The sequence below is a fragment of the Alosa alosa genome, chromosome 8 (assembly GCF_017589495.1).
Source record: "Alosa alosa isolate M-15738 ecotype Scorff River chromosome 8, AALO_Geno_1.1, whole genome shotgun sequence".
NCBI lineage: Eukaryota > Metazoa > Chordata > Actinopteri > Clupeiformes > Clupeidae > Alosa > Alosa alosa.
Genome location: NC_063196.1, coordinates 17,909,411 through 17,933,806, shown reverse-complemented (window position 1 = coordinate 17,933,806; position 24,396 = coordinate 17,909,411). Strand labels below are relative to the sequence as shown.

At 42.1% G+C, this 24,396-nt stretch overlaps 2 protein-coding genes across 3 annotated transcripts; one reads left to right on the top strand and one right to left on the bottom strand.

Annotated features, from left to right (window-relative positions):
• Positions 1 to 355: 355 nt before the first annotated feature.
• On the bottom strand, positions 356 to 3,765 carry gja1b (gap junction protein alpha 1b). The gene is made up of 2 exons (XM_048251208.1): positions 3,600 to 3,765; positions 356 to 1,605 (listed from the first exon to the last, which is right to left on the bottom strand). The coding sequence occupies exon 2, from the start codon at positions 1,591 to 1,593 to the stop codon at positions 442 to 444; it is 1,152 nt and encodes a 383-aa protein (XP_048107165.1). The 5' UTR covers positions 1,594 to 1,605; positions 3,600 to 3,765; the 3' UTR covers positions 356 to 441.
• Positions 3,766 to 12,315: 8,550 nt separating this feature from the next.
• Positions 12,316 to 20,759, top strand: hsf2 (heat shock transcription factor 2). 2 transcript variants are annotated; one of them, XM_048251161.1, is made up of 12 exons: positions 12,316 to 12,541; positions 13,401 to 13,509; positions 13,596 to 13,723; positions 13,832 to 13,959; positions 15,088 to 15,163; positions 15,371 to 15,432; positions 15,579 to 15,657; positions 16,022 to 16,134; positions 16,360 to 16,596; positions 19,129 to 19,231; positions 19,441 to 19,507; positions 19,618 to 20,759. In XM_048251161.1, the coding sequence occupies exons 1-12, from the start codon at positions 12,449 to 12,451 to the stop codon at positions 19,989 to 19,991; spliced, it is 1,569 nt and encodes a 522-aa protein (XP_048107118.1). In that variant the 5' UTR covers positions 12,316 to 12,448; the 3' UTR covers positions 19,992 to 20,759. The 2 variants fall into 2 exon arrangements, with proteins under 2 accessions (XP_048107118.1, XP_048107117.1); XM_048251160.1 differs by having other exon boundaries at positions 12,318 to 12,541; positions 19,615 to 20,759.
• Positions 20,760 to 24,396: the final 3,637 nt, after the last annotated feature.

Genomic DNA, 24,396 nt, shown 5'->3' with positions numbered 1-24,396 from the left:
CCAGCAGTGTTAAGTAATTGTTTTTTTAAGTCTCTGATGACTAGAGTCTGGTAAGGCCAGTGGATGAGGATGGGAGGGGGGAGGGGGTGGGGGATGGGGGGTGTGAGGGCGGTTGTGGGGATTTGGGGGGTAAAGGAGGACTCACCGGCCTCACCACCCCACTCCTGTTCCTCTTTACTCTTAGCACGCGAGGTGGCCTCTTAGTGATTTCTGTTCTCTGGCCAAGCCCACCCCAACCCCACCCCCCCCCCGCCACCCCCACCCCCCGCGTTCATCAGAACACAAAAGGGATTGAGAGAGAGGGAAAGTGGGGGACCAAGAGAAAGAGTGAAGGAGGAGGGGGGGAGACAGGGTGGTGGTGGGGGTGAAGAATGACGGGGTGGTGGTGGGGGTGGGGAAAGAGTGCCGGAGGCGGGGGGGTGTGGGGGGTGTCCAGCCGGGCTAGACGTCTAGATCATCCGGCCGCGGCCGGCTGCTGATGCGACTACTGGCCCGGCTGCACGGCCTCGGGTCCATGAGCGCCAGCGGCTGAAGCTCGTGACCCGGCGACAGTTTCTTGTGCTCCTGGGTGTCGTCGGGGAAGTCAAAGGCCTGGGCGTGCGAGTTGGAGATGGTGCTGCCATTTTGGCCTAGCCGGTTCTGCTCCGTGCTGTAGTTGGCCCAGTTCTGCTCGTTGGCCTGCTTGTTGAAGTTGCGACAGGAGTTGGTCCTCTCCCCCGTGGCCAGCTTGTAGCCCGGCGGGGACATGGGCGAGAGCGGGGCGGTTGGCGACGAGCAGCCGTTGTAGTAGGCATACTTGGAGGTGGACAGATCCTTGGGCGTGGTGCTCAGAGTGCCGCCAGCAGGCGGGTATATCTGCTTGTTGTTCTGCTTGACGCGGTCCTTGATGCGCTTGAAGAAGACGTAGAAGAGCTCGACCACGTTGAGTGCCAGAGACACCAACGACACCACCAACATGAAGATGATGAAGACGGTCTTCTCCGTGGGCCGCGAGAGGAAGCAGTCGACGCGGTGCGGGCAGGGCACGCGCTCGCACGTATACACGGCATTGAGCGTGAAGCCGTACATATACCATTGGATGACCAGGAAGCCCACCTCGAAGAGCGACTTGAAGAGGATGCTGACGATGTATGTGCGCAGGAGGGCGCCCTTCATCTTGACCTTGCCGTGCTCCTCAAGGCCGTACTTGAGCTTCTTGAGCTCGATTTTCTTCAGCGGCATCTCCACGTCGCCGCCATCGTTGCCAATCACATTGAGCTCCTCCATCTTGCGGTTCAGCTTCACCTCCTTGCGCATCAGGTAGAAGACGTGAGCCAGGTACAGCAGCGTGGGCGTGGACACGAAGATGATCTGCAGCACCCAGAAGCGCACGTGCGAGATCGGGAAGGACTTGTCGTAGCAGACATTCTCGCAACCGGGCTGCTGCGTGTTGCACTTGAAGGCAGACTGCTCGTCACCCCACGCCGACTCCACGGCTGTGCCCAGCACCAGGATGCGGAAGATGAAGAGCACAGAGAGCCAGACCTTCCCACCAGCTGTGGAGTAGGCCTGGACCTTGTCCAGGAGTCTTCCTAAAGCACTCCAGTCACCCATCTCGAGGAAGATCTAAATGCAAGCAGATGAGAACCAAAAAAACAGTCATCCATCGGACAGGTGTAAATTCTCACAGAATGCAAATAAAATCAAAGCTATTCCAATACATGGTATTGCATGCATCAATGACATCAAAGGCAGACTGCAGTGCACATTCATAAGCCTGAAATATCTGATTTATCTTTTCTTAAGAGCAGATGAACTCTATTTACAGTTGTGTTAACTGTTGAGGTGAACAGCTGGACCCATGCAGCTGACGGTCAAGTTTGATTTGACCGTTATATTGTTTGTTTATTTTTCTTTGTATAAGACTAAATATCTGTTTACTATATTTGTACCTATCCATCACCAAATCATTTTGAAATAAAAGTGCAAACATGAAAGCGCATAGGATTTAAAATAAGTTAATGTGGCATGTTGATATCTCAGTTGATGTGTAGAAGCTGCTTAATTTACAGTCCCCATAACTTCTAAAAACATTACACTACAGCAGTCCATACATCAGCAGAAGAATGTCTAGCCCTGCACCTGTGTTCTTTATGTGAATTCCTATCTGGCACCACAGACTCTCAAACAGGCCTATTTTACTTGCATCTCTCAAACGCAATGCAGTCGATTTATTGGAGCTTACAAACAATTTAGTTCACATCTTATGTCATAGCTCCCGTACTTTTCACGTTTCAGTGAGCGCAGCAATATGAGCTTTGCTCTGGCACGGAAGTCTCTGTCTTCCACTCCGAAGTCATTAAAACATTTAATCTTGGTAGTCTACTATGAGTGGGATATTGTGTATGGCAATTAAAAACGGTCGACACACAGGAAAGAAGCGAGTGACTACACATCTAATTCTGCATTAAAACACCAATGATCACTAACTAATCGTACTCTGTTGTAAATGGCATGATTATTTCAATTTGCGGATTGTCCGAGCTCTGTCAACTTCATCCATGACACAAAGCATAGCTAATACTACTTGCTTTCTGTGTAAAATGTCGAAATTATAGACTATTCGCTGCTTTTAAGGCAAGCTGTCGTGACCACACAACGGGGTGTATAGGAGGTGACATTGACCGCTGTCTCGGATAAATTGCATAGGCCTATGGCTTAAATTCGTAAAATCTATTCATTTATGCGGTAATTCCTGTCTATGTGGTTTGCACGAGACGCGTTTCTTTTCTTCGCACAGAATTCACTTTGTATCGGTTGTACCGCATCTGTGTTTATTATGAAGGCAACGTAAAGCTCTTTCTATTTAATCCTTATTTGTCTACATACATAACAAACGTCCTTCTGGTCCCTATCACGTCCACTAGGCTATGCTAAATGTTGTGTTGCTTTGATCCCATATTTAAAACTCGCAATTTCTGATTCAAGTTCACAGGTAGGCCCAAGATTCCAGATAGAGCATGGGCCTGATAGAGTGCCATCCAGAAAGAACTTCACATTCCCGCAGCTGTGAAACGTGTGCCCTCCAGATGCGCGACAGAACTAAACAAATTCGAGTTCAAGTTAAGTGTAACTGGTCTTAACCGGGGAAAGAGTATTATCCGATTAAATTCTAGCGCTGGAAACTGATCCTGGTGGAAATATGGTTTATTTCCCACTCACTTTTGTTTGAAAATCCCTTAAAATGTCAAATAATGAACTGTTAATTGGTCTCAAGACTGTTATTGTTGGCAAGATCTCGTCAGGATGTCTATAAGCGACAGTGTAGCCTACGTTAGATGCTCAATATTGTAATGTAAAATAATTTTTCAGTCTGTAGTAAATTTCTGAAAACTAAAAGCCTGAGTGATTTACAAATCATCGCTTCTATATTACACCTCATCTGTTTTAAATGATCTAGTTCAAAATCAACTCATTGTGATAGCATCAAAACGGGTTGCGTCTCATATAATAAAGTTTAGGGGCATAGCCTACTTTCCCAAACAAAGTTCACAAACTGTCAAAACACAAAAAAAGGTTATCTTTCTTCCTTTAAAGTTCTCATATAATATAAAGCTTACCTGGAAAGTCACCAAGAAGTAAGAAGAGAGCCCAGAGAGGGACTTTCTCCGTAACTTCTTCTCAAACAGTCACCGCTTTCTTGAAATCCAAGTTTAGGACTACAGAGAAACTGAGCACCACTTGTCAAACTTTCCTTGCTTATAACAGTCTTCGTACGGGTTGGGAAGGAGGGAAGAAATCCAGAGACATAGAAGTTTTTTGTCACCTGATTCCCTACGTCAGAAGTTTCGGACCTCCTGGACTCCTTGCTGAACCCGTTAACAAACCTACACATTTGAACGCATGGAAGCGCACATAAAGTTTCATACTCCGGATTTTTTGTTTACAAATACTTAATCTGCAGACTGCGGAAGTTGGTTATTAAGATAATTTGGTTTCAAGCTCTATAAACCATTTTTAAAAGAGTTTGTGATCGTTTAAATAAAAATATAGGATAAACCTTTAAAATGGTTTGGAAGGGATGGCTCATTTTAAGCATGGATTTATCATATTTTCCAGTCCGACCATGCAACACAATGATTTCAACATCACTTGTCTTCGGTCCAAAATATTGTCTTATCAATGTTTATTTGGACTTTTAAAGTTCATCTCAAACACAAGAGACAGAACCTGACCATTTGTAAACTTGGAGCTCAAGTCATAGGCTTCAAAATGTAAAATGAGGGTAGTTGCGCCATCTAGTGGCTATTAGGTTTACACAGGTAACCTCGTGAAATGTCACCTAATTTGCGTAAGTCTGTAGTCGTTTTTATAAGTAGGCCTATAAGTATATAAGTATATTTTTGAATGTACTTATATTCTTGAAATTCATGTCCCTATTCTTGAAAAAAAAGCAGAGTTGTTTCTGAAATAAAATCAATGGAGTTACTGTCCGTCACTGCAAGAATGACAACTTTGAAGAACTCAATCTTGCTGTGTTAACTCCGTGTTGACTCTGACATGTAAAACAAAACCAAATCGTAGAGTTACCTGAGCACATCAGAGTGACAGAGTAGACCTTTGATGGGCCACCACCATGGACGTGACTGGACGCCATTCCATTAGTTTTTGTGTTATTGGGCTCAAAGAATGATTAATCTGCCGTCTGTACTGGTGAAGATATTTAAAAAACATAGAAACAATTTCATTATGGCTAAGGATCATTTAATTTAAGACAGGTATTTTATTTCAAGTTAGCCGTATAAAAGAGACAAAATAAAACAGAAAGTAGTGTTCTCTCACACAAAGTCTACTGACAGTGTAAATTGACCAGACAAAATCCACCTGTAACTGTATACTGTACATGATAATTTGCAATCACTTCCTTATTTCCATTGTTCTCTGTAAAGCGTATAGATCTGTTGTCACTGAGCGCTGAGTAAGAGGCACAGAAGGTGCAGTGGGTAGTCTGGACTCTAAGTCCTAAACCATGATCTACTGTACTGAATGCGTCCACTCAGGTCTTGCAATTGTAACCACTAGTTTTTCAAAATGACTCTTATAATCGTGTCATTAATTGATATTACTCTACACAGTTATAATTAAAAAAGGCTGTAAAGGGAACCACCAACAAAATTGCTGTAGGCTAAACTCCTGAACTGTCAGAGGCCTTCATGGCTAGTAGGTCCAAATTTATGTCCCAGTTCAGATATGAAGTAGCATGAGCTTGGTTTTTTGCTCCAAGAGGCCTTGGTCATTTGTTCTTGTCCTCCTCCTTTTGTTTTGTTTTGTTTTCTGTCCTGTTCTTCACACGGTCTATCATGCCTCTTTTTTCTCTCTCTCCCTCTCTCTCTGCTTCATCCTCCACTCCACTTCATGTCATTCCTCTCTTTCTCTGCACCCTCTTCATCCTCAAACACGTGCCTTAAATCGTAATCTCCACCCACTGGTTGCAGCTCAGCTCCCAATCCTTGGACTACTGGCTTTGCTACATCGCTTCCTACATGAAGGAAATCACAATCACATCACTCTTCTGGAGCCATATAGAGATGTGATGTATATTCTCTGTGGTCTGGCCACCCATATAAAATTGGACCTGAGAGATTCTGTGATTGATTAAGTATCAGAGTGCAGTTTGGGTGCTTCAGTGATGTTTGTAATAGATGGATACTTTCCTTCGACAAGAGGCCTGTCCCGACACTGGCAAAACAAGGCAGGATAAAAAGAAATTCAGCGTGAGAATGTTCAGCGGAAACATTAGCATGACTTGTCCCTCTATATGGAAGTAGTATAGCAGAGCCGAGATCTCTGTACGGCTCTGTAGAATAGTAGTGCTATATCGCCATCTAGTGGCAACTATCACCAACTTCCACCACCAACTGGCGTTCAAGAGACACATTCATGACCCCACAACTCACACAACATACACTTACACACTTACACACTATAGAAAACGATACCAGCACACAAAAGCAGCACAGACAGGCAGGCAGGCAGAGAAACAGGTCTTACTGTAGTTTCTGAAGAGTGGGACAGGAGTGAATGAGGGAGAGGATCCTGTTTGCCCAGCTGGCAGTCAGTCAGTGGACCACCAGCTCTATCTCCCTCATCCCAGGCAGAGTGCAGGGAAGACATCAGGGCATCATCATGCTCATCAAGCTGTGAACCTCTATTACCTCTATATAGTAACACAGTATACTTCAGTACACAAAACCATCAATAACAGTAAGTGATATCAGACTTTATTGATATAGGTATTATATGAATTATATGAATTTCTATGGGTACTTTTGGGTTCTTACGTTTCAACTGAATGTTGGAAAAAATAACAACTTAGGAGAAAAATCTTGAGGCCAAAGCTTTTCATTGGGGACTGTGGTAGAGAGAGGGGCATTTGGGAGACTGTGGATTTCCACCTTTTGTGTAGAAAGATTAATATAAGTTGAAAGAGCTTCCATTGAACCAAAATGCTAGTTGCTATAGTTCTGCTAGTTATCAGGGCGCTGCTGGGGTAGATCAATGGGGGTAGATGGGGGGGGTAGATAGATAATAATCACTCTATCCTGCAACAAAGGATAGAGTGATTATTACTTAAAATTCTCTCTTTAACTCAAATTTACTCCTTGGTTTTTGGACAGAAATGTTTGCTAAAATGTAGACTATTTACATGAGAATATGCGATACCGGCAAAAGATTGCCCATATTTGAATTCACCGAACAAATACACCTCTCTCCCTTCATTGCAGGACAATGCGAGGCACCCCTTCACTGCCTATTTCCAATTTACAGAGCCTGGGCAGTAAAAATCACCAGATATATTTTTCAGCAGACACAGAGAATGGACAGGATTGTGGGGATACATTCACAGATTGGATTGGCTTAGAATTGCTATAGATTCCCCTTTAATGATGGCTTTGCCAGCTCACTAGGGCCCAGGGACTGATGGCATCCTTTGTCAAAAACAGAGATGAGAAGCTGTCCATAATCCTGCCAAGCACAGCACAAAGTCAGCGTGATCAGATCAATACTCAATCTAAACCCATGGATATTGGTATTGCAAATTATATATGGTCTTTTGGGCCCCCACCGTCGACTTCAAGGCAGGCACTAGGGTTAGGCAAGGGTTAGGGCTAGGGCTAGGGTTAGGGTTAGGGTTAGGTATGGCAGCGCTGCCTTGAAGTGGATGGTGGGGGCCCAGAAGACCATAAAGCACTGCAAATAAACACACTTGTTTATGATCTGAACCAGACAGACATGAGACATTACTTGCAAATGGGAATTTGGAATTAAACTTGGGATAGGGAATCTATCATTTTTTGCTCCACAAACACTTTTAGGGGAGAAAAATAAGAACCGTGATAATAATTTGAACAAAAACAATAGGGTCCCAGCAGCTTTTCTGCTTGGACCCCTAAATATGTCATGTCATGTTCTGTAATAACATTGCTTGGTAGCATACAGTCTAGTCTCTTGTAAATGGTTGGGGGAAAATTCTCATTCTTTTTTCTTAACAGAAAGTTCTGAAGGATGTCTTGAAAGTTGATAAACCCTTTTTGTCAATGCAGTCAAAGAACCAGGAAACTCAGTCTGAATTCTAAAACACATTTACCTTCATCTATTTCTCTCTCACACATACACACCATACCAGAATTCCAAAGGCACATACAAGATACAGTGTATAAAAAAATGCACTCACACAATTTCGCACACTTTATACTGCCATGGTTTTACAAATAATTAAAGAAACACACAAACACACTCACTTAACATGCATACAAATGATATATCATAATCAACCTGTTCTTGGTAAGTAGACATGCTGGTAGGTCAAGAATACCCAGTGTCATTATGCTCTTTGCGTACATGAACAAACACACACAACACACATACACACACAAGGCTGAACTAATCTGCACAGAATTCTCTGTATAAACACCATTAGAATAAACGTAACATTATCACTCTCAGTTTGCATACATAGTTCAAAATAATATGTGTTGATAATTCATTGTCCTTAAGACATACTCAAGTATGATGTATTCAGGGATTAATGTAAAATAATAATAATAATCTGACTTTTTTTTCTACAGGCCAAAGTGAATGGGCTGCAAATCAATGATCTTCTGAGTCAGTGTGTGTGTGTGTATGTGTGTGTGTGTGTGTGTGTGTGTGTGCTTGCTTGTGTGTGTTACATGTAATTCATAGAATTATATGACTTACAACTTACATGCAGGCGCGTAGCAAGCGTGGGGGATGTGGGTGTTATAACGTACACACTTTTGCTGGAACACGATTCTATCCCCCACACTTTTTGTCAGATTAAAATGAAAGTAAAATATGGAAATAAACGGCTCCGTAAAGAGTTGGAACCGTATCTACCATAACACACACACACAGAGACACAAATAGGTCTGTTGATTTGATTGAACGGTCATCCAGCCAATCACATCAAGTTAGCCAGTGAAGAACCAGAGTGGCTCTGATCAAATTCAAAGTGTGCGTCTTTCAAGGCTGTGCTGCTGCTTGGGTCTGCATCATAACGTCTGCAGTAAGCAGATTTCAGGTAGAATTGAAATGATAATTGTTACCGCATTATGCTAATTTAGTAAACCAAAATTCACTGTCTGACTGACAGTTTTTGTCACAATGTAGAAATGCAGGGAGTCAATAAGTGAAAGCAGGGGTGCGGGCACCAAGGCACTTGTTGTTTCTGCAGAAAGACCAGGCTACTGTTCTCAGAGCATTATGCTTTCTCTGTCTATGCTCTGCAGCTTTTCTCAAACTATGGTCCTCCTCAACAATTAACCTACTGGTCCACGTAGCCGCGTAGTCCATGCTGGGCCCCCCGAACCGCAAAAAAAGCAGTTTTTCCTAAATAACTACCTGAACCGTGGTACTGAGGATGAAGAATTTTTTATGGTGTGTTGGTCTCAAGGGCCCACATCAACCTGGCCCATAATCACTCATTTGTGATTTGCACCCCCCCGGTAAAAAATTAAAATGCAATATTGTTCTGCTTTAATCGCCCCTATCTTCAGTTAAGATGTTCAGAACTGCACCAAATTTTATGTGTATGATTGACCTGCCATTCTCTGGGGGTATGCCAAGTTTCGTAGAAATTCATCCATGGGGTGGTCTAAAAAAAATTAGGTTATGTGTACATTTAGTGACTGTACACTCATTGGCCTGTAGATGGCGGTGCACACATATACACATGCACACACACACACAGGCACCCACATACTATCGGTATTAGAACAGCCGATACATAATTACAGTTTCAGTAGGATTAAAAGAAAGCCAAAATAAATATTCATCATCATCATCATGGCTGCATTTCCAGTATTTGCGATAAGTAGTCGTTTGTCCACTAGATGGCGCATCGTTGCAGTGAGACGTAATTTTGTTGGAAGTTAAAAGTGGGTTGGAAAAACAATGGACGCTTCCTACAAGGACTGTACCGCAGAGAACGTCTAATAAGGATAGGACAATGTTCACATGAAATGTAATTCCCATTTCCTCTTGAAGCCGAAATAAATCTGAGGATGTTTATCGGACATGCTTGGTTTTTACTGCAGGTACGTTAATCTTATAATATCAATAAGGACCTATGTTACCATTAGCGTTGGTTGAGTGGTGGAGGCCAATTTGATTGATTGCAGAAAACTATAAATGCGGTTATACCAAGCAAATTGATAGCAGCACTGTAATTGTATCTTTCAACTGTCATTTGTTGCACGTGCTACAAAAATCATTCTGTGCAATGGAAGATTTACCAACGTTACACCGGTCTGATACAGCTTGCTTATAGGCCTACATGCGTGAGACTGAGACGCCTGTTTATTTTGTTTTAAGTGCGTGCAGGGTGTGAGAGGGGAATCGATGTGCTTTGATTCCAGCTTGGTAGTTGTAGTCTGTGAAATTAAAAAGCACGTGTGTGAAGTATCCAAACAATGACACCTTCATTTCATTATGGCTGCTTTAGCAACACACCTTAAGCTACTGTGTAGTGGGTCCGTCCCATTTAGAAGTGGCTACTTCATTCGCGCTTTCCTTGACTCATGGAGCTGCGTGAATGTTATTACAACTTTTCGCCACGATATGGCAGTTTAAGTCCGCTTGATACTGTAAGGCGTAAGCCATTGGTTTCCAAAGGAGATTTTATTTGTGTCGCCAGCATAGCCTATTGACAATTTATGTTGTAAATAGGCCTACCTTATAAGCCTACCTGTAGCTTAGGGAAGCTAACATCTTTCTATTAGGATCTAGTTTGTTAGTTACAGTTTTGTCATAACTCCCTGATTCATTTTTGCATTTAGAATAGCCAGAGCGTGGATATCTAAATCGGAAAATTAAACCATATCGGGTGCCTATAGGCTGGGTGAACCCAGCCTGATCTGCCCGCTATTTATTTTTTGATTTCTTAAAAGATTGAGCTTGGTCTGGTGAAAGCCAGACTATGGACCTCAGTTACACAATGCAAGGGAACAGGAATCAGCCTATATTTGCACGAACAATAACGGACAACAGCTCTTCAACTTTGGCCCGTTAAAATGTGTATGAACAGTCTAGCTTAACGATTTCATCAAGGCCCATTTGGACATGTCAGTTATTTGCACCACTGGTTAGATGTAAAACGGCATTTCGTTTCAGACTACTGTTACTTAATTTGTGCATTAACAATAACGTTTCAGACTGCTGTTACTTAATTTGTGTATTGACAATAAAGTATTACATGAACTAAAGATGACTAAAATCTTATAAGAAGAAACATTCACAAAAAATCCATCCATCCAAAAATGACCTTTGTTTTTGATAGCTGTTGAAAACGGCATGGAAATGACATGCTTTTGTTTATAAATAAATGAATAAATACATAAATAACATAAATAACATTATGCTGATGCCTTTTGCTTTTCCCAAATACAATGTAGCCTACAGGTGTAAGTGACCTTTCATCAATCCAGTTGCAATGGATGAACTGTGATGAACTGCCCTACTTGTGATTGTTTAGAGATTTTAAAGGTTTTATAACAATGCTACATCTTCTTTGGCTATTCTACAATCTATTCACCTTTTCAGCACCAGTAGGCTACTTTCTGTGCAGCCGCACACTCAGGCATGCCAAACAAGCATACACAAAAGTTTCAAGAGTGGGTGATGGAGTGAAATATGGAGACAAATTGAAGTGTGATTTATTTTTGCGGAACGGATGTACAGGACTGAGCGGCGGTCATATTTTGTACCGCTATGTGGTACATCTAGTTTATATTCCCTTTGCATATGTTTGGGTAGACTTCAAACGTTTTTAAATTTGAGCTTACAGTTCTGTCACTATTCTGTGTCCTTTACATTTATTTAATAGGTATTAGTGATACCTCGAAATTAGGCTGCTGTCTGTTAGGCAATTTATTGTAGCCTGCTAACCCATATGCACAAAACATAATTTCTGAAATGATTTCTTGATTTATAACATGAGATATGTCTCCATGTAGGGTAGTGTCAAATAGTGAAGTGATAGCAGGTAGATCATGTAGGCCTACATGTCACATGAGCCACACATAGGCGCTGCTTCTTCTGTCCCTCCCAAACTGCATTAAAATGGTGTGTTTAGCAATCAGAATCTCAATTTTTTTTCGGGGGAGAAACTCCCGGACACCAATATAGTCCGCACCCCTCTCAGAAAATACTTACAAAATCTCTGTAGGGAGTTATTTATCATTTGACCAGATTGTTTTATTTTCCTATCCCACAACCCCCACACTTTTAAAAAGCTTGATACGCCTCTGCTTACATGTAAAGGCTACATGTGTTTCCTTTCTTTTTGACATTTTGGTGACATTGTTCAGGGCTTAAAGCAAAGACAATTTCTGTGCCTGAAGTTATCAGACATTTCTGAAGATTGCATAGGCCTAATGGACAATGGTAGACTACTAGAATATGAAGCATTAAGCATGATTTGAAATGTTTAAACCTGCAGCCTTCACAGAAACCAATAAAGTTGTGTGAGTGTTCACATTACATATTGAACTGTAGCCTGTAGGCATAGGCTACTTCAGATCAGGCTATTGAACATTTCTTAAAGACAACATGCTTATGTTAATCATCATTGTTTTGTCTCTGAACGTGTCAAAACCCACATTTAGCTCAGTCCAGATCTGCAAGCTGCAGCCAGGGCTACTTGGACTGATCTGAGGCCTGCTGACGTGTGGGGAAATGCAAGACAACCTACATGGGCGGACACGTGAGAAAGCTTACGTAAATTTGGAATTGTCCAATCAGCGTGCGTAAACTGGGTAGGAAGTTGTAGACTAGTCGTTTTTTTCCCCGTGTTTTCTTCAGCTAGTGTGCCTCCATCTGTTTGCCTTGGTTGAAAATAACGAGGCGATTTATTCTGATTCTTTCTAAGGTTTATATCTGTTCAGGCGAAATGAAACACAATTCCAATGTTCCTGCTTTCCTTACTAAGCTTTGGACCTTGGTTGAGGATTCTGACACAAATGAATTCATCTGCTGGAGTCAGGTAAAGTGAAATGTATCCGTAAAGGATGTCATTTAGCTAACCTTAACAGGCTAGCTAACATTTGTGTCGGTCGTTTGCCAGCTAATTTAGATACGACAGAAAACAAGAACCTAACGTTAGATTATCAGCGCCTCTGTTACATAACGTTAGCGATCTTGATATTTTTTGAAGAAATAGCTGCTATCATGGCCCTAAAATTGTGTTGGGTGACGTTTACGTTAGCTTTAAGGTTATCATTTACATAACTGAGTGGATAACAGTGGACGTTAATGTTAACGTAAGCTAACTTGAGGAATAACATTAGCAATGTCCTGTGGAAACTAACGTTAAACATACACACACACACACACACACACACACACACACACATACATATATATATATATATATTAGTTGGCCTTGACTTGCCATGTCAACTGCCACAAACACTGCGTTATTGCACGGATATCTGTATATTTGATGAACGTCCTGGGTTTGTTTAGGTTCTCGTCAGATTGCTCTCCATTTCGCTGGCAGCGTTAACTTTAGCTTTTGTTTTGACTGATGCAACCTCTTCAGCCAGCATGAAATGTTCCAGTGTGTTACGAATTGGCTTTAAGTTAGTTGGAATGTTTTGTGGTGTAGCTAGCTACGTATACCAAAGTTTTGTGTTTTATTTATTCCTATACATATTTTCTCTACTGAAGCTAAGTTAAGTTAGCACGCTTGTTTGCCTGAGAAATAACGTTAACGGGCGATAGGTCAGGTGCAGAGTTGCCCCATTTTGTCGGAAGTGCTTGTTGCTAAGGAAACTTGTGTCGTACAGTCGTCTATAGCAGTTTAGCCCAATAAACCTCAGACTTGTTTTTTTTCTTTATAGGAGGGGAATAGTTTCCTCGTTTTGGATGAACAACGGTTCGCTAAGGAAATACTGCCCAAGTTCTTCAAGCACAACAACATGGCTAGCTTTGTCCGACAGCTGAATATGTGTAAGCAGCGTCTCCTCTTTCAGTGCACCAGTTGTTCTCTCCTGCATGCTTGACAGCAGCTCACAGGCTCTGTCTCTCTCTATTAGATGGCTTTCGGAAAGTGATGCACATTGACACTGGTATAGTCAAGCAAGAGCGAGATGGGCCCGTTGAATTCCAACATCCCTACTTCAAGCACGGCCAGGATGATTTGCTTGAGAACATCAAAAGAAAGGTAGCACCTTGCCGTTTGTCACGCAGCTCAATGCTCAGTTTTCCATATCCATAGACTGTAAAGGGTGTATCCTATTCATTCCTGGGTCCTTTGTGCTTTGCACTGTAGGTGTCCACAAGCAGGCCTGAGGAGAACAAATTGCGGAGAATTGAGGAACTGTCCGAGATTCTATCCAGTGTTCAGAATGTGCACGGGAAACAAGAGAATTTGGATTCCAGACTTGCCACTCTGAAAAGGTATCTGTCAGCATTTAGTGCCATTGAAATATATCATGTGTGTTGGCTACTAGTAGCATGATTGATATGTGCTCTTAATGCAAGCAGTTGATCGTGTTAGTTTGACATATTGCCTTTATTGGAAATATTACATTATGGCTTAATAGAAACCGATTTACACTGACACCTTTCTTTCCCCACCCGAATTCATGTATTGCCGCCCCAGTATTATGTCATGTTATGGTCATATTACTGTGGATACATTATGTCAAAAAGCGAACCGTGATGGTCCCTGTCATTATGTACCTTTCCCTGTAATCATTTATTAGGGAAGCACAATATCAGTACAGTATCGGCAGTTAAAAGCTTTAGAATTATCAGCATCAGGAGATAATCTATTAACATTTCTGTTGACATTCATGTCAGATAAATCAGCAAAAATATAATACAACCTATTAAGGTTTCAGAGGAAGCATCATGCAAATCCGTTCAAATACAGCCTACCTTACTCTTTTTATGTCCGATCACTCCGATGTCATTTTGCATATTTTACATCTACATCATATTACAATGATTCCCTTATTTTTCATGAATGAATGTCTCCATTGCTTAATTTATAGATCTAGGGTAGAGTAAAATGTGTGTTTAATACCTCTATCTGTCTGCAACAACCACACCAATAAGAACAATAGGTTAATTATAGAGTACAGGAGAGAAATGTGTGTATATATTGTCATCAACAGTTGACCAAATGGTTGTTTGAGGATATGGGCAGAAATCTAGTTTTGTGAATCCCTATCCTTTATGGTGGATAGTGATGTCCAGTTTCATGTTAGAAAGTCACCTTTAATAATTTTTAAAAGTGTGTAAATGCAACTGTATAGATAACTTTTTTTAAGCTCTTGAAAAACAAGTGTAGATCTATGCACTGCACACTTAATGTGTGTGTTCTTTTTAATCTGTTAAATTATATTACATGACTGAACTGCGATTAATCACATCAATGCTCAGTTAACATTGACAACATTACCATAACCATTCATCTAGCATACATTTTTAAAAACCGTTAGAGACATATTGTATTTGAAGTGTGCAAGTAGGCGGTTTGAAACACAGCCCTGTAGTCAAGTCTGTCCTTCTCTCTTACAGGGAGAATGAGGCTCTGTGGAGAGAGATCTCAGACTTGCGGCAGAAACATACTAACCAGCAGCAAGTCATCAAAGAGGTACAGTTTAACACAGAACTGATCTGATTTTCTAAGATTCCTCTGGAAAGTCTTAGAGATTGAGTATGGAAATAAAACCCAATAATCCAAAAGCATCCATGATTTTGACATCCATATAGTCAAATTAGATTGTGTGTGTTAGCAGGATGACTCTTCATTGCTTTAGGCCCCAGTAAGAGCAAACTAATTTAAATTCATCTCCTTCAGCTGGTGCAGTTCATCTTCACGCTGGTCCAGAATAACCGCATTCTAAACTTAAAACGGAAAAGGTAAGAGATGCCACCACCCCACACTCTTTCTAAATCCCAAACCCTCCGTTGTAATGAGTGACGAGTTCAATTGTGGTCTTTTCACTGTGTTGTACACACTCGGGGCACTTACGGCATACTGTCTCCCTCCTGCTTTTTCTACATAGGCCTCTACTGCTGAACAGTAATGGGAAGAAATCCAAGTTCATTCACCAGATATACGATGAACATGTGGACCACAGCAAAGTATGTGCACAGCTTAGAGGGATGAGAAGAATTGGTCTGTGTTATTGAATTCATTGATGAGTCTTGGTCATTTGGAATGCGTTGGATTTTTGGCTGTTGATATTTTTTCCATGTTTTTATTGTAATGTTCAACTTTTGCATCTCTCTTCCTAATGAGATATAAGGCAGGCTCACTTGTGTGAAAGTGAAGTCTGCCCGTGGGAAAAAAAGTCTAATTATGTGCGAATCCACCGTCTCAGTTGTTTGACATTGGTGGGGGACTGATTTTTACTACCTTTATCTAAAAATTATATTATATAATAATTGAGTAATATTGTGAGTGAAGGGGGTCTTTTGAACTGAGCCTCACAAGTATGTCTTGTAGGGGTCGGTCAGTGAAATCAACGGTCTGAAGAACAGCACAGAGATATCGGACGATGTCATTATCTGTGATGTCAGTAATGAGGATTCTGACTCCACCAGAACCCTGGACCAGATGTAAGCAACACAGTCCTGCCTCTTATTCAAACCTTTTTAAGATGTGTCGAGTTTAAGGAGCCTAATTTGATGACGAAGTTTGATATGTAATGATAATCAATATGTAATAATGATATGGTAATGATATGGATCCTCTATACATGTTGGTCTAATATATATTTTTATAACACAGTCTTTGCCTGTCATTCAAATGACAATGAATGTTGCTTCTCTCTTCCTCAAAAGGGATGTTGAGATCATTGAGGTCACTGAGGGCAACATGGTTACGCCAGGCACATTGACACTGGAAGACGAAGCAGAATCCGAAGAACCTTCTAGAAGCATGACTGACAGCCTTCCCACCAGCAGTGCCCTGCAGCTCAACAAGGCCTGCACCCTCAGTCAGGAGGACCCAGTGAAGATGATGGACTCCATCCTGAAGGAGAGCGGAGCCATCTCGCAGAACATCAATCTCCTGGGGAAGTAAGTGGCACATCATCCAAAGGTGCTTATAGGGAGTTTACGTTTGGCATTGTCATTCGCATGCAAGGGGGTGTGTGCCAAAAGTCATGTCAATTCAGCTGCCATTTGGTAGCCTGGCTAGCGCCACCACTTCTCAATGAGACGTGGTCTGGGAACCAAACGTTCATTTTCTCGTATTTGAAAAAAATGCCCAGATCCGTTTATTGGGTGCCACGGATGTCTATCAAATGCGTCTGTGCATAGCTCATCATCGTCTTGCTTTCCCCCCTGTTCTGTGATTGGTTCCCTATCTCAGGCGAAAATTTGCTCCATGGTCTCCAGGCTGCCTTAGCAGCGTGAATCAAATCGCGCGCAAGGCAGCATGGGAACACCCAGGCTAGCCATTTGGTACACTTTGGGGTCATTTCTCCTGGTTGGCACTTCACAACATGTCTGCAAGATGAACAATGGGTGATCTGTAATTTATTTGATTCCTGGTCAGGGCTCTACAGTGCGCCCATTTCACTCGCACATGCGAGTAAAAATGATGCCGTGCGAGTGCAAAAAAATTATTTAGCCGCACTGGTGCGGAATGACTTCTAACCATGTCAATGTTTGTCTACAAAATACACGCAACATCGAGAAACATTACTGGTGCAAACCATAGAATCCGCGTCGCGAATGCAGCATAAAACTACACCTCCCATCAGCGTTAGCAGTTTAGGTGTTGTGACTTCGCTAGTAGTAAACTTCAAATCAAGAGCTGGCAGAAAAAGCAGAAAGTTAGACTAGCCAGCCAAGATGCAAAGATTGAAGAAATTAGTTCTTCTATCCACCGAATTCATTGGATATAGGAGGAACAGGATGAGATTCTGAGAATGCAGTGAGAGAAGGAAAGGTAACCGAACATGCCTTTTAGCCCAGTTGACGTATTGGCTGCTATATGCAAAATATAGCTGTAGCGAACCGGCACTAAAGTAGCCTCCCGTAATACTCCCATTTTATTCAAAGGTAGAACGCTACTGACAACTCCAGGCTTCCTCGCATGCTTGTTTGTTTACACCGAATACAAGCTGAAGTGCAAAACGAAAGTAGGCCTAAGGTTTGCCTACTGTTAGCTGCAGTATAATGTTAGATTATGTGTAAGTTAAGTACAGAACTGACTGTGCGCCCAAATTTTTGTCTGTGCTCCTAAATATTTTAACTTGGGCGCACAAGTGCTCCTGAAAAAAAATGTTAGTGTAGAGCCCTGCTGGTGTTCAATTAGTCTGACGAGCCAGACCTACATCAAGATGTATGGTCTGGGGACTCACCATTCGCAGTGCCCAGTCCGAGGGGCGTGATAATCGGTTGTCTTTCGAAATCCCTCTGCACGCAATAGAATAGCTACAACTCATGAGTCCCATGCGTTTTCCCGCCAGCAGAGCTAGTTGGCTAGTTCAAACTTTTGCCAACATAAAAAAAGCTTAACTCGTGTTACGCTGTTCGCTGTTTTCAAGGAGCAGAGAATTCACACCGAACCCGTTGCAACTCTGCCATCAATCATTATGTTAAGCCCGCCTACCAACTCTATACACCAGGGGTTTTCAACTGGTGGTCCGCGGCGTTATTGCAGGTGGTCCGTGACATGCATTCCAGCCTGCGTATTATTTCACAATTAATAACTTTTTTCCCATCATTAATTTTTCCAAACCATTTCCAGAATTGTTGCGCATTGGTGTGAATACTGAACTTATTGAAAATATCTAAAATACTATAGAGGAGATGAGATTCAAACTGACACAGGATAGGCCTACATAACAGGTCTATCCTGTGTTTTGCGTCCCCAACGTCACACACGCACATTCATAAGGTAGGCTCCAGTCTGCGCGATATAGACCAGCTCGGACGAAGTTCATGTTATGTTTCGTTGAAAAGAAGCTTAATAGTTTCGTGAAATTTGGAGAGGAATGGAGCTGTTAACTAACGTTTCTAACTAAGGTGAAGTTAGCTATTCAGTACCAGCATGGATCGCTATTTTAGTAGCCTAAGGAAAGTACCAGATGTCAGGACAGATGGACAGGATTCTGCTGCATGCTCTTCAGACAAAGCTACAACTTCGGAGGAAACATAGTGGAAACGAGAAAGAAAATACAGTGACGATTAAATGTTAAATATGGATTTAAAGTAACGATTGACAAAACTGGAGAGGATCACTGTTTCGTATGTTCAATGTTGAGGCCATGAAACCGTCGATAATGGTGGTCCGTGGATTACTTGTTAGTCAGGATGGTGGTCCCTGGCACAGAAGCAGTTGAAAACCCCTGCTATACACGATGTGATTGGCCTTATGGAAGTTTACATTTTCCAGCTCGCAAGCCAACAGAGAGTTGCTAGACTTCCCTGGCTGCTAGGATGCGTCTAGATTTCTAGGCTAGTGTTCAATATCACTATTTGTTGTGCATGTGTGAACTTGGTCATTTGTTTGTTTTGTTTGTTAGATTTACTGATGATGCCATCTTGCCTGATGACCTGGGTCAAAACTTTTACTCTTGATGTCTTTTCTCCCTGTAGGGTAGAGCTGATGGACTACCTTGACAGCATTGACTGCAGTCTGGAAGATTTTCAGGCCATGTTGTACGGAAAGCAGTTCAGCATTGATCCTGATATCCTAGAAGTAAGTGAATCTATCCTATGAATCTATCGATGGTCAAATGATCAGTGCATTCAAAATGTTGAAATACCATAATATTGTGATTTGGTTCATGGAAGTACTAGCAAGTTCCCCTCCATTCCTGAAATAGTTCTTTCAGAGGACGTTTGCCCTGTGCTCTGAAAGGTAAACTTTTTATAATTTTTTTATAATAGTACTTTCCAATTTTGCAGGGAACAGACAGTTCCAAGGGATCCATTGAGCTGTTTTCCAAAGATGGGAAGGTCGAGGCTGATGCAGGTAACTATTTTTGTTGTATACGGTACTTTAGACCAGGTTGTAAACGTATGTTGAATCTTTTCAACCCATTTCTAACAGTCTCGTACCCTCCCTTCCCCCATTCCCAGCAGACAAGCAGTTAATCCAGTACACCAGCTGTCCCCTGTTGGCTTTCCTGGATGGCTGCACCCCCCTGACCACAGAGTCCGAAGCCCCAGCCCCCATCTCCACCTCCTCCAGGGGCCACTCCTTGACTACGTCCACCCTCAGCATGGGCCTCCTGGAGCCCTCAGACAGCCTGGCGGGGGTGGGGTCGGTCCCGGAGGACGAGCCGCCGGTCGACTTGCTGGCCGCTCCCATCGAGGGCGAAGAGACGCGGCGCAATACGCTCATCCGTCTGGAGCCACTGACGGAGGCAGAGGCTAGCGAGGAAACTCTCTTTTACCTGTGCGAGCTCAACCAAGACGTGACCGGAGATGAGAGCGTCGTCCCTCTGGAGCTTTGAGGAAGCACAGCCTGCGACTGGAGTGGGAAGAGAGGTGGGACGCTTTGCAAACGACAAAATCAACATAAAAAAAAAGGATGGACCTTTTTGTATATATTCATCAAAATGATGATCTATTTATTTCCAAGTATTTTTTGGTACATACTTCTTGTCCACTGTTAAAAGTTTCCGTTTGTTGTTGTTTTTTTTAAAGAAAATAGATGTTTTGTTTGTATTTTTTATTTCCTCGTGGGTGACATTCCGTCAGCTATTTGCAGATGCTTTTCTTTGGAAAATCTGTGTCCAGGCACTCACAATATATGTGCACATGTTGACACACATGTACGAACACACTTACACATACTGTAGTTGTTTTCGTTAGCTGTTCTAAACGGAGTTTGCTGCGGTTATGTTGCTGGCTTTCCACTGAAACACCTAGAGTGTGAAAGGCAAATATATTGCTTACAAAATTGTGCGAGTCAAAGTATGTATTAAAACATGAAAAGACGTCACATTTCTGTAAATAGAAAATGGTAACGAGAGCAATCTTGTGGCCCTTAATGTACAAAGGTATGGAAAGTGCCTGCATCTCCGTCTTCTGTTACTATGTTTTCATATTATTTCTGGTATTATTGAAACTACAGCATTCAGAATTTCAATTATCGATAGTCTGGCCTTTACGTATGTCGTTGAGGAATGTGCACAGACCTCTGTGACTGTTAGCCTTTCTTGTGAGCTTGCTGTCATTCTCTCAGGCTTGGCTGTAACATTAAAGGAACTGCAACTGCATTTTGGCTGTGTACATCAAAGTGTCTTATCCAGGGGCTGTCAAAGACAGAGGCGTATCAAGCTTTTTAAAAGTGTGGGGGTTGTGGGATAGGAAAATAAAACAATCCGACCAAACATGGGCGGATTATGAACCTTCGGGCCCCTGGGCCCAGATGTATTAAGGGCCCCCCACTAATTGGTGTATATGTGGGAGGGGGGTTTGGGGGTCCTCCCCCAGAATTTTTTTTATTTGGTTGATGTGATTTCCTGTATTCTGGTGCATTTTGGGGATGGCCAATACTAAATTCAATCAGATTCATAGCCTACATCCTGATTTGTTGATATTGAGGCAATGATTCCATGCAAAGGCTTGGGCTTCAGGGCCCCCTGACCCCTTGGGCCCCTGGGCCCGGTAAGCCCGTGCAGTAATCCATCCCTGTGGCCAAATGATACAACATCACTGTAGGGAGTTATTTAAGTATTTTCTGAGAGAGGTGCGGACTATATTGGTGTCTGGGAGTTTCTCCCCCGAAAAAAAAATTGAGATTCTGATTGCTAAACACCATTTTAATGCAGTTTGGGAGGGACAGAAGAAGCAGCGCCTATGTGTGGCTCATGTGACATGTAGGCCTACATGATCTACCTGCTATCACTTCACTATTTGACACTACCCTACATGGAGACATATCTCATGTTATAAATCAAGAAATCATTTCAGAAATTATGTTAGCAGGCTACAATAAATTGCCTAACAGACAGCAGCCTAATTTCGAGGTATCACTAATACCTATTAAATAAATGTAAAGGATACAGAATAGTGAAGTCTACCCAAACATATGCAAAGGGAATATAAATAAATTGTGTTATACTGTAGCAGGCTTAATTAATGTCAATTTAAAGATTATGATTAGCAGTTTCTATGGTTTTTCCATTGATAGTTAGAGGAAGCCACGTTGTTGTTTAAACTATTGTTGCTTCTAGCCCACGTTACCTCCAGTTTCACTTGCTGCAGGGACGCACACATTGCATGAGCGCTCATAAGCGTTCTATTGAGTTCTACATGCTGGAAATCTTAGCTCTCAGATGTATAACTCAAATGTGTCTTGACGTCGCCGTTTGTAAGATCAAAATAAGATGTTTTAAATGGAACGCGATCGTATTTTAGACATTAAGATCTCCAGTAGATGTAGCACTACGACACACATTGACAGTGAAATGCAATTAACAGTCAAATAAGACGTTCTAAATGGAACGCGAAGTAATTAAGCTGTTCTTTTCCAAGCGTCTTGGAGACGTATGTGTGCTGACTGGGCTATGTCTATATAGTTGATCACATCAAATTAATGAGTATTTCTGATTGGGGAAAGTTTTAGCCTAGTTTATTTTTTTTCTCAGTCCACGGTCCCATACAATTCAATCTTGCTGCAAATTATCAGACGTGTGAAGCACCAACTTAATTTCGCGGCTACGTGGACCAGTAGGTTAATTGTTGAGGAGGACCATAGTTTGAGAAAAGCTGCAGATCATAGACAGAGAAAGCATAATGCTCTGAGAACAGTAGCCTGGTCTTTCTGCAGAAACAACAAGTGCCTTGGTGCGCGCACCCCTGCTTTCATTGACTCCCTGCATTTCTACATTGTGACAAAAACTGTCAGTCAGACAGTGAATTCTGGTTTACTAAATTAGCATAATGCGGTAACAATTATCATTTCAATTCTACCTGAAATCTGCTCACTGCAGACGTTATAATGCAGACCCAAGCAGCAGCACAGCCTTGAAAGACGCACACTTTGAATTTGATCTGTGGGGTATTCCAGAAAGGAGGTTTAACAAACACGGAGATAAAACTTAACCTCTGGGTTGTCTGAACCAGTGGCGACTAAACTCGAGCTGTCGGTTCCAAAACACCGGTTACCAGTTAGTTCAATCAACCCTGTGTTAGATAACCTCGAGTTGTGCGCGTTCACGGCGAATTTATAAAGGCATCATCTATTGAGAGTCGAAACCATGAGTGAAACCGGCGAAACGAAGAGCACCGTATTTTTCAGAGGCGGAGTAGCAAGTTCTCCTCGAGGCTTACGAGGAGGAGAGAACTGTGATAACAAAAAAAGAGCAATACTTGAGCATCTGCCAAGGAACGAGACCTTGCTTGACAGAGAATAGCCTAACTGACCGTGTAAATGCGTACGTTTAGGATAGCCTATGTCAAAAGCACAATTAAATAATTTAGTGGACATTACGTATTGTATTGACTGCTTTGAATGATGCTTTCTTAAACTAGCCTACCTTGTCACAGATTGAGTGGGCCATAGACTCCTTGAGAATCACAAATGTAATTTTCTATTTTAACGCGGGTTCTGCAGCTGTGGGCCAAGTTAAACCATTGCGCTCCAGCATCGGAAGGGTGATGAATGTCGGAAGGCATGGGTAGCCTGTATCCTCTATCCCCCAGTAGCATACCTATCAAGTTGTCCTGTAATTGCACATATAACATGAAGTTACAGCCTACACATTAATAAGTCTGTAGTGGATCTGATAATATTCTAGTAAGGTGTAGGCCTGCCCTAACGCACCCTGTTGAAATGTGTCGCTCAAATTAGACTCCCGGATAGGCTACATCATTCCTGGCATCGTGTAGGTCTACTGGGCCCTGCCATTTCGCCTTCACGTTTGTGATAAGATGTGAAGCATAATCACATATAAAAAGAGAAGTGGCCTATGACCTATTCGACCATAAGGACATTCTGAAAAAGCCAAAGCCCGTTAATTGAAGCTCACCAGCTAAGACAGCCTATCGTCGGTGCACATTAAGTGATGCTGACCTGCCAGTTGGGTACTAATGATCCTCGTGGGTTTGTGTCCATGAAAACGAATGAACTGCTTTAGCGCAAGGCAAACTTTACGCACCGACCGACACTACAAAAACTCCCAGTCGGAGAGCGCGTGTGTAGCCTATTAAAAACTATTTTATCCAAAATGCCATCAGCATTCTTAACCAAACTTAGTGACAACACGCATAGCCCTACCTGCGTGACAGCTGTTATGCAGTCTTTATTTAAACGTATTTATTAATTTTCTATATGTTTTCCCTTTTTTGTAGGCTACTGTAATTGTTTTAATTATATCTTCAATGTGTCTGAGATGTTGTTTGTCCATCTGTCTGGTGGGCCAAAGACACATGTCCACTATGGTGTAGGCTAGCTAGCCTACATTAAAGATTTATTTTATTCTATTATAATCCACCATGTGTAATGTAGGGATGGAGCATGCTTTTCAAGCCTAAAGCCTATATTTAGGATTCAGCTGAAAAACTCTAGCGCTCTTGAAAAACTCGTTTAGAAAAGAATGGATAGGCTATCATGTGATGTCGTGGTCTTATCGCCCTCTCACGGTGAATTGCACGGATGAATATTACACGATTTTGTGCTTCTTTGTCAATCGGACCTTCGTCAAAATGAAACGCCATTGTGTGACAAGTGTAAAAATAGCGGCCTGATTGAACATGCACTAAAATAACCGAACATAATTGAACATAACCTGAACAAAACCTACCCCCTACCAGGTTAAGTTCAGAGCCTATGTTACCATAGTTACTTACATAGCCTGATCATTTTTGAGCTTTCTGGAACTGAAATCCCAGGTTTACCGCTAACTCTGG